Source organism: Ixodes scapularis, unplaced genomic scaffold (genome assembly GCF_016920785.2).
Source record: "Ixodes scapularis isolate PalLabHiFi unplaced genomic scaffold, ASM1692078v2 PGA_scaffold4__175_contigs__length_147842914, whole genome shotgun sequence".
NCBI classification, from domain to species: Eukaryota; Metazoa; Arthropoda; class Arachnida; order Ixodida; family Ixodidae; genus Ixodes; species Ixodes scapularis.
The window spans coordinates 65,182,974-65,193,062 of NW_024609879.1; the positions used below are offsets into that span (position 1 = coordinate 65,182,974).

Genomic DNA, 10,089 nt, shown 5'->3' on the forward strand with positions numbered 1-10,089 from the left:
TCCTCCCTTCGTTATTATTGTAATGGACCCGTATGTTCACCTCCCTTTCCTGTCAACTTAGAAAGGCCATTAAGCAATCCGCAGAAAAGAAAAAAAAATAGTTTGACAGAAATAATCCCTGGAGAAGGGGAACAAAGGAGACAAAGGACAAACACAAATCTCCAAACACAGCTATGTGACTGGTGCGGGACCGAAAACTTCCGCCTCGTCCTGGTATCTAACCAGAAACCTCTCCTTTTCCAGTGGAGCGCTCTACCAACCGAGCTAACCTGGAGTTCGACGTCAGTAGAGCAAATTGGTTTTGTCAGCTGCCACCAGTCGAACACCAACAATGATAAACGGCCTGCTATTTATGTTTATGATGATAATGAAATTAATGCAAAGGTGCCAGCGAGCTGGACAAGAATGACAATAATAATACCTAGAGAAGGGGAGCAAAGGGGAAATAAGATAAACAGAAATCTCAAACATATTTAGGTGACTGGTGCCCAACCGAAGAACTCCGGCTGCTCCTTGTATTGAACCAGAGATCTCACTATAAACAGTGATGCGCTCTACCAACTGAGCTAACCAGGAGTTGGACGTCAGTCGAGCGAAAGGGTTTTATCGGCTGCCAGAAGTCTAACACCAAGAAAAATAAACGGCCTGCATTTTAAGGTTTTGATTATAACGCAAATAATGAAAAGGTGCAAGCGAGCTGGACCAGAATGACAGTAATAATCCCTGGAGAAGGGGAAGAAGGGGGACAAGGGAAAATGCATATCTCCAAACACATCCAGGTGACTGGAGGGCGACCGAAATAATGCGCCAGGTCCTGGTATCTAACCAAGGACCTCCCTGGTTCGATTGATATTAGAGGTCAGATTTTCAGTTGAGCCATTTCCAGTGGAGCTTGGTTCAAGCGGAACCTGGTTCCACTGAAAATTAAAAGCTCCCTGGTTCGATATCAAGACCAGGAGGATATTTTCGTTCGGGAACCATTTACCTAGCTTTGTTTGGAGATTTGTGATTGTTCTTTGTCCCCTCTCTTCCCCTTCTCTAGGGATTAATATTGTCATTCCTGTCCAGCTCCCTTGCACCTTCGCATTAATTTCGTTATAATCATGAAATAGGTTGACGGTTATTAACCGTTATCGTTCAAACGAGAAGCTGTCCAGAGTGACGAAAGGAAGTTGTTACTGTGGTCTGGCTATGAATTGCCTTTTGACTATATCGAATTTAGTGGTGATAACTTCACTGCTTGCTGCAAGTACTGCAAAAAAGGTTTACGCATCCTGGAGGTACTCTTCTTCTGGCCTTCTCAAACACTTCGGGGTGAGTTTCGACAATAATTTGAGGGCACTACCGCAAGGAATGGAGACGGAGTGATAGAAGGCTGAAACCTCGTCAGCGCTCTCCATTTTCAGCGTCCCGATATTAGGAAAGTTTAGTTTTGCGCCTCAATACTGCACTGCCATCCAGCGCAACCGTTGAGCGCCTTTTTAGCAAGGATGTGTTCTGCGTCAAAAAGGAAAATTGAAGTAATCTTCGATAAGCAGTTGCAGCTGCGTTAGAGCATTAACTGAATAATTTATTATTTAATCCATCTTGTTTTGATGCCGCATATGCTTTGATTCAATAATGTCGTGCTACGGTGATATTATCTATCTCAATACGTGAAATGAGAGTTTTCTGAGAGTTCTAAATAAGTATAAATCGCAGTAATTCCTGCGGTCATCAATGTCTGCAAAGGTAGATTAAGAAAAACATATCTTGAAGGTAACTAAGCTACTAAGGCGACGCAACTGTAATTGTAACTTAAATGCATTTTTGACAGTAACTTATCCAAGACTCGGACTCTGTTGGCTCCGGTGGCGGAGTCAAGTCCTAATTCTATCCGAGAGAATTCAGTCACTCTAGGCGGGGGGGGGGGGGGGGGGGGGGAGGGGGAGTCAAGTGGTTTTAGTTGAAAAAAACCCATTGAGTCCTATAGAACAGTCGTCGCACTCCGTCAGATGTTGAATAGGGTAACTCTGATGGACGAGTCGTGTGATTTTGGTGAAACCGGAGCCACATGATTCTATTGAGGAGAGTCCGCTGTCCTTTGTGAAGGATACTCACTGACTCCAGGCAGGAAAATGGTCACCTGAAGCCGTTGAGTATTAGACTCACCAGACTCTATTGAGGTTAGAATCCACTGACTCTGCTGAGCGCTAGAGTCAGATGATTCTTCTAGAGGTTTCACCATAGGGACAACTCTATACTGCCTCATGGGGAATGAGTGTTGAGCGAAAACAGCCCGGCAGCATCCTGCCCGGTGCCGGCTCATCGAGGTCTTAAACACCGAGCAAAGCCCCACCCAGATGATGATCAACGACCAAAGAGATTGCACTCCATAGTGTTCAAGGCCATACGCGAGAATCTCACAAAAGCTACGGAACATCTCGTCCCAGTATTACACACAGCTCTGCAATGACACGCTTATGGGCTGTTGTTTCTCTGACTGCATGTAAGCTATATGTGAAACAAGAGTATATGTAAAATACACTATTTCTTTGGCAGTTCTATTAAACCTGTCTATTGCGATCTTCATTCTCCTATCGGTGACTAGGGTGTCGTGCTTATATCGATATAAAACATTTCCGAATCAACAATCGATCATTAATTTAAAATGCAACAAAGCATTAGCGTCACTGGCTGGCGGTTCGACGGTTTTAAATTGCTGAACATGCAAAAAAAAAAAACTGGATTCAGGTAATAAAATCTAACGGCGCAGCTAATAATATATTCATATAACGGCGGATAATATAATGTAACGGCAATACATATGTTCTACTGAACAGGTTAAAAGCAAATACTTAATTCAGGCGCGCGCGGGCGGTTTTCGCACGTGTTCTTCTGTAGATCAGCTGTTTTGACGCCATGCTGGCTTGTGGCTTACTGGTTTGTTGTCTTTTTTGTTCGCGTTCTCACCTACATGGAGTGCTTCTAGATGAAAAGCCTGTCCTTTGATTTTATTTTTATAAGTCATCATCACTCGAACTACAATTCTTACTGTTTTATATCTTCAAAATGTTTCTACTGCCTAGATGCCGCCATCTGTTTTTTAAGACATGCTTTTGGTGATGAATGTCCCTTGACATTCTTTGTCGATAAAAGTGGTTGCTTATTTTGAGAGCACTACACTGTGGTCGTTTGCTAAAGCACCGTCTTCTGCACGTTTGCTGTGACTATTGCAATACATGTGACGGGCTGGTGTCGCCTTCATTGTTTTCTTTTTTCGGTCGCTTGGTTTGGTAACTAGGTATTCCGTGGAACCTCGGATCGCACAAAGTAGTGGCATGCCGACCTTAGCGCGTTGCACACAGGTCCTTACACCGGCACATATTGGCGAGATGATAATGTTTTGTGCGTTTGAAACACCGTCCCGCTTTGTGAAGGATCTATTCTTTGTCAAAAAGAGATAGGTTTCGAAACACATCTTGATTTGATGTCGTGTTTTGAAAACTTACAGAGGGCACATTTCTGGTTAAGAATTTGTTGCAATAATGCCGTTGCCGTCCACTGGTCATTTACGATCTACCAGCCTACATGGTCGCATGAGGCGTGGATACCTGTTCTCTTCTAGATTTACCACACATGGAAAAATTCGTTTTCGTTTTATGGAAGGTTTTTCTATTCTTTCTACTTCCACTCACAGAAAGCGTAATAAAGCCGGCAGTTGACGTTTTTTGTTTTTTTTTAATCTTCATCTAGGCTTTGGTCACAGAGGTCTTTCGGTGAACCAGCTGAGTGTGTTTCGAAATGTTTATATTTCTCATCGCGTACAATGCTTTTGTGCTAAGTATGCACAACGCCTAACGGGAGGAACATATTGTTAAAATCTGAAAGTAGCAGTTAATAATCCTGGCTCATCTTCAAGGGCATTAGCCCACGTGTATGCCCGGCTACGTCGTCGTTTAGCCGTCTGAGTCTCGGGACATTTTGTGGTAATCGAATTGACAGCCTCTCCGTTAATTTCCTTTTTATATCGTTGGTTAGAACATTTTTTAGCCGAAGTGCATATTGAAAATTTCTAAGGCGTCATCGTGTCATCGAGCTTCGCCTGGGAATTCCGCTATTATCCGAGAGGCTTTTCCAGAGAACAGAGTTTTCATAAGATTAAACTTGTTCACTGTTAATATACCTTGATTGTGGTGGATTACCTCAATTACTCAATTTCTAAGTGAGAGATAAAAAAAAGGAAATAAACTGTTCCTCTCGACCTGCACCACCTGACGGTATAACAGGTTTGATTCAATATAATATAAAAAATGAGGGCCGTAATTGACCAAACGTTTCTTTAGTCCTTAAAGCCAATTAAAAAGAAAAACAGGGAGACAGCTGAACATTGGCATTGGAACGAACTTGGAGAATCTTGCGAGCAATTATGAGTATTTGTGTTTCGTTTTTTTCCTTTGGTATTAAGTTATTAATTGTTGTTCCGCTTGGTCCTGCCTCTTGTCTTCTGTGTTCTTGACGACGAGGAAGTTGTCTTCTTTAAAATTTTCGTACTGGAATATATAAGAAAATGGATTGGAAACATGTTAAAATTTTATTCTCTTTTAATGATTTTATTTTAAAATTAGTTATGTATTTCTACGTATGTTGGCGTTAGCATGTATGTTTTCATTTTATTCTCTTTTAATGATTTCATTTTAAAATTAGTTATGTATTTCTACGTATCTTGGCATTCTCATGTATGTTTTCATTTTATTTCTTATTTGTCTGTCGCCTTGATTATTTTTTGAGGGGGGGGGGGGGAGGAGGGAGCAGAGAGCATTGTAATTTTTCGTTGTTTTTGATTTTTTTTAATGATTATATTTTACAGCAAGAGATTATTATTATAGCTATACATACCCTAGTATTTACCTATTTACATATTTACATTTTCCCCCGAAGGAGAAGGATCACACTTATAAAACTTCATGTTTGCAGCCTGTATTCTTATCATGTGTTGCTATTAATCTTTCTTTTTTTTGAGATTGGAAGGAATGAGGTTATGTCTTGAAACAGACACTAAATATTTAGTCGTTTTCGTCAGTATTACTTTTCTTTTCGTACGTTGTTTGTTGTTGGTGGTCGGTCTTGAGGGGTGCAATAAGAGATCAACCTCTTTTCTTTTTCACTGTCTGTCTTGGTTGTCCGTTCCTGAACACTGTTGCTCTGAGAGTAGATGACTTTTCGTTCCAGTTTTATTGTAGATACTCTCGTTACTCTTGCTGAGAAGGTGGATTACCTGTAGAAACTGTTCCAAAAGGGCTGCCACTATCGACGATCTCTATTAAACTTCTAAAGCTCGAGCTCCAAAAGTTTTAACTTCATCGCCAACTTAAATAATTTGTTACAGCTCCGGCGTGTTAGATAGGATATTATAAAGACGTTTTGACTACTCATGTTTATCTTTGAAACTCAGTCTGGCGGAATAAGTTACGATGCGGTCGCTGTTGTTTTTAGTCCGCGCGTACACATGTTTTGCTTCACCATCTGTCAATAAAGGAACGGATGTATCGTCGTTCTCATTCATTTGGCCGTGCCTAACGTTGAGACAGGCTAGAAGGATGTGAAGCTCCTCTACTACCAGTACTTTGACTACAAAAGCCGAGTCTATCTGCGAGCCGGCTGATGTCATTTGTTCACGCTGGGCCTTACCTTTCCGTCTGTGTTTATCTATGGTAGCGTCGTTAGGCCACGCTGGCTGGATTCTCCGATGTCCGACTTCAAGCTTTGTGTAGTCAATCTTTCGTCGACTTACCGTCCGGTGCGTAGGTTAAGAAGTACACCTTCTTGAAACGAAGGTTGCACCGAGAATAGTGATGACTCTATATTTTGTCAAGGCTATTTAAATTATTGGTTTTTCAATAATTGTTTGTTGTTAGTTCGCCCAGTTTTGCCCCCTTTCTTCAGTCCTTGTTTGTTTCTGACGCCCCTTTTTTTTTGGTGTGCAGGTACATGGCGTGTCGGCACCAAAAAGACGCATCTATTTGATCAATGTTTATGCTACAGACTGAGTTAAACTCAACAACAGCACATTAGTACGCAAAAACACATGGAGCGCATTCATGTCACTACCATTTCGGTTTTCGCCCACTCATTCTTTCTACACTTGGTACCAGAGTTACTTCGGCATTTTTTTTTTTTTCGTTTTGTTTTCCGACTGGAATAGTTACACAAAAGCAAGCAGAGAACTTATTTTTACAGCTTGCGCCTCAGACAGGTGACAAAATAACAAGTCTGTGAGTAGTTAATATTCCAGAAGACCGCCGCTAAGGTCTCTGAGAACCTTCTAGGTGTGTTTTTGATAATTTAGAGGTTTTGTTTTCTCTTCAAGTGCATGATTACAATATTTGTTGCTCCAATAACAGGCTTTGTTAGAGCATTTTGGGACACACTCTTCAAAAGGTCAGGCGCTTCCGCCTGATCTTTTTAAGGATGTACGAATCCAGTATCCAATCTCCTTAAGCAGCTTTTCTTTCAGACATTTTGCTGCACAGATAAGAGCTAATTTGGTGCTTTCATAAATCTTTTGAACTTAATTAAAAATTGTTTAAATGTTTTTCACCTCCTACACAGGTGATTGGAGTACCGGACGAAAGGGCGGGCGAGAAAATATGTGCGTGGATCAAACTGAAAGCAGATAAAACCTTAACTCAAGAAGACATCAAAGCCTTTTGTAAAGACAAGGTATGTGCTGTAGTTCAAGAGGTACACCGGCTACAATTTCATATAGGATTACTTTCATGAGCCAAACCAGAACCAAAAAAAAAGTGAAAATCAATATTCAGGCGAAGGCCTCCTGACGGCCTCCTTCATCAAATGTTTCGGTACCCATTTTTATAATGAAAATATAATACTCTTGAAACTGCAATTCTGAAAGTGCCATATTACCTGTGCTATGTCCATATCGCGAATTCACAAGTAATTAGATATTTAATAATTAAAGTATGAATCATTGTAGGGCTCCGTTGTTCCTAATCGCGCGGGTAAAAAGGAGATATAGAAGGCACATATTTTTTCAAAATATAAAATGGTTATGTGAATGATGATCGCTTTTAATTGATGCAGAATATTTGAAAACCCGGGATGATTGTTACGTTGAAGCTGTCTTTGGTTTTCGTCTACTGGGCTCAGCATTCTCCACACTCTTTCTCCCAAGTTGTTCTGGACACTGGCTGCCGCCCTGTTGCGACCGCAAATTTCCGAGAGGTCTTTGTATGCCTAAGTGCTCGTACACAGAAAAAAAAATGCAAAGCCTTTTACCCAGACTTGCCTGAAATAACCGATAGCTTCGAGAGTTTCATCGAAATGTTCACATATTTGTCGACACTTGGCGAAAGTGTTCTCAGAAAGAGCGCTAGAACCTTGTCCCGCAGTGATATGGTAGCCAGGTAGGTTAGCTGAGGCATTTGCTCGCGTGCCCCTGCGGCCGTGAGCAGTATTCCGCTTCATGGCTCGTTTGTCGCTATCACCATGGTACCGTCAGCAATCTATCAGTATCCTATCTAAAATGTGCATAAATTAAGTTTTGTAAAATTGCGCTCAGTCAAACGCGGCAGGCAAAAACTGTATAAAATATAAGGATTTGTATTTACGTTTATGGCTCTATAATACCACCACTGAATATGATAAAGGCTGTAGCTCTCTATTATTCACCGTCTCGTCTAGCTCTGGAGCTCGCATGCCAAATACGCTGAGCTCTCTCAGCTTAACGCACGGGTCAGCTGTGACCCGCGTGATCGACACACCTCTACAATTTCCAACTGTCTCAATTTGATGATTTTATCCGAAGTTTGGTAAGTTCTCGCGTTTGACGTATTTAGGACAAAAAATATTAAATGCGTTTTGAAATCACCCTAAAGCTAAAACTTAGCCTTCTTTATTGCACACTGTTTAAATACTGTAAGTACAAATTGAAATCTGTTATATAAAGTGGAATCAGCGAATGTTTTGAAAATCTAGCAAATTTGAAACCGTGTCCAAATACGCTAATATTTTTGCCTAATTATATATAGTAGCAGGGAACAATAGTGATCCATAAAAAATATAAACAAAAGATATAGTATTTTCTTGAAAGGACCGGAAAGAAAACTTTAATCTCGATGGATTTGCACCGTAAGCGGCAAAATTGATTAAGCAGAAAATACATGTTGCTTCGTACTAGGCTCAATTTTACTCATTTTAAACTGTCATGATAAGGGAAGTATTGCTGTTGGGCTATGAATATAATTCATGCCACAATATTCAGCAGAATATCACCCATGTGAGGACGCAGTCAAAACGCACAACTTACATGAAGCTTAAATTGCGGTCACACAAACAAAATACTATACTCTCAACTTCTATTTTTGATAAACCACAAACATACCCTACAACTAATAAAACATGAGAAAAAAAATAGCCAACTAATCTGAAACAATTGGTTTTAATTTTTTTTTTAATTTTTGAAACACGTGTTTTCTTAAATTTATGCAACACAGTTTAATGTTTACATATAATACATCATTTGTAGTCAATAAAAATAACTAATTCCGAGCTTTATTCTAAAATCTAGAGCAATAAAATTATCTGAAGTAGGTCACACGGGAGAGCTTCTCAGATTTTACCAAAAAATATAGTCGGGCGAAAAACAATACAATGTATATTTTTACTCAATAATTATATTTAACTTTATTTAGAGATTTTCACAGATGCGTTCTAGTGCAGTTTAGTGATCAGTGACAAAATAGCGAGCGGTCGAAGATGTGATTCCGTAAGCCACGTTAGCTTTTTGCCACGTTAGCTTTTCGCCTTTTTGCGGATTCAATGGTCAATGCCTTAAGAATAAAAAAATCCCCCATGCTTATCGTTCATGCTGTCCTTCATTTCAAGAAAGCTCCTAAAACATATATATTTGTTTTGTCAAAAATATATATTCGACGCCACACCCGTGCCTTATAATGTAGATGAAAACACCTAGAGAGTGTATTGAGCTTCCATTTTGAGATATTTTTTTTTATCTCGGAGTGACATTTCTCTGATATATAGTTACACGTCCTACAAGGTTGCCAGGCACCTCCAGTTTTGCTAAATTGTATTCACACCTCAATTTTATGGGATTTGAAATGTGTGCAAGGATTTTGCCGATAGAGGCTGGGAGATGGCTAAAATTGTATATCGTTTGAGGACAGCAAATATATTTATTCAATTCCCGTTTCACTAAACATAACGAGGCAGTAATAAAAAAAAAGCTTTTGTTTTTTATTAGCTTGCCCGCAATTGATACAAACGTTTTAATTGCAGCTGCAGTCGTACTGGATACCGGAACACGTGCTGTTCGTAGACTCCTTCCCGAGGACTCAGACTGGAAAAGTTCAAAAGCACAAGATGCGGGAGCAGAGCGTCAAACTCTTCAACCTCTAAAACACAACAAGTGTGAGAGATAGGAGTGCATACAAAAAATAAAGTGTATGCTTTGTAAGCAACAAAATTTATTCACTCAGGCGGAAACGGTTCCTCACTGGAAGGAATAAGCCATCGATAGCAAGAACTGCTTTCTGAAACATTTGAAAATTGCAGGATGGTACTCCAAGTGTCCAGGCGTGTTTAACAAAACACAATAAAGACGTCCGGTAATTTTTGTTGTTAATTTAAATGTAGTCTCCTCACTAATAATTATTTCGCCCTGGGTTCTCTTCATGGGTTGGATGACACTTACAGAATGACAGTTTGAAGCACTGCATTGCAGTTCCAACCTTTTTATTTCTATTTGTTTCGTCTCTTGTGCCCATTCCCTGTCCTCTCATTTCCTTGCGTCTACAGTGCCCCTTTGTGTTCTAGAACGCTATCAGAGCGTTGGAGATTCAGTGTGTTCGGTCAGAGGACGTTCATAAGATTAGTCTGATAAAAAAATTAGGCAAACAATAAAAGGTGCGCGTCATGAATTACAAAAAGTTGGCTGACGCAAAAAATTGGGTTAAAATAAATTGGTTTGATTTTTTCCAGAATCTCATATGACCGTGCGTGCCGCCTTCTGTCGTGATCCCACTTGTTCAAGTTTTTACAGCGGAGCTGTTAAGGGCTAGTTTCCCCAAG

The 10,089-nt window shown here is 40.2% G+C and overlaps 1 protein-coding gene across 1 annotated transcript in view; it reads left to right on the forward strand.

Moving 5' to 3' along the window:
• Positions 1-9,417, forward strand: part of LOC8026296 (medium-chain acyl-CoA ligase ACSF2, mitochondrial-like) — a 138,323-nt gene extending 128,906 nt beyond the window's left edge. Inside the window, exons 15-16 of the mRNA XM_002403062.4 lie at positions 6,592-6,702; positions 9,298-9,417. Coding sequence (XP_002403106.4) covers positions 6,592-6,702; positions 9,298-9,417 — 231 coding nt within the window. The remainder of the gene's footprint in view (positions 1-6,591; positions 6,703-9,297) is intronic.
• Positions 9,418-10,089: the final 672 nt, after the last annotated feature.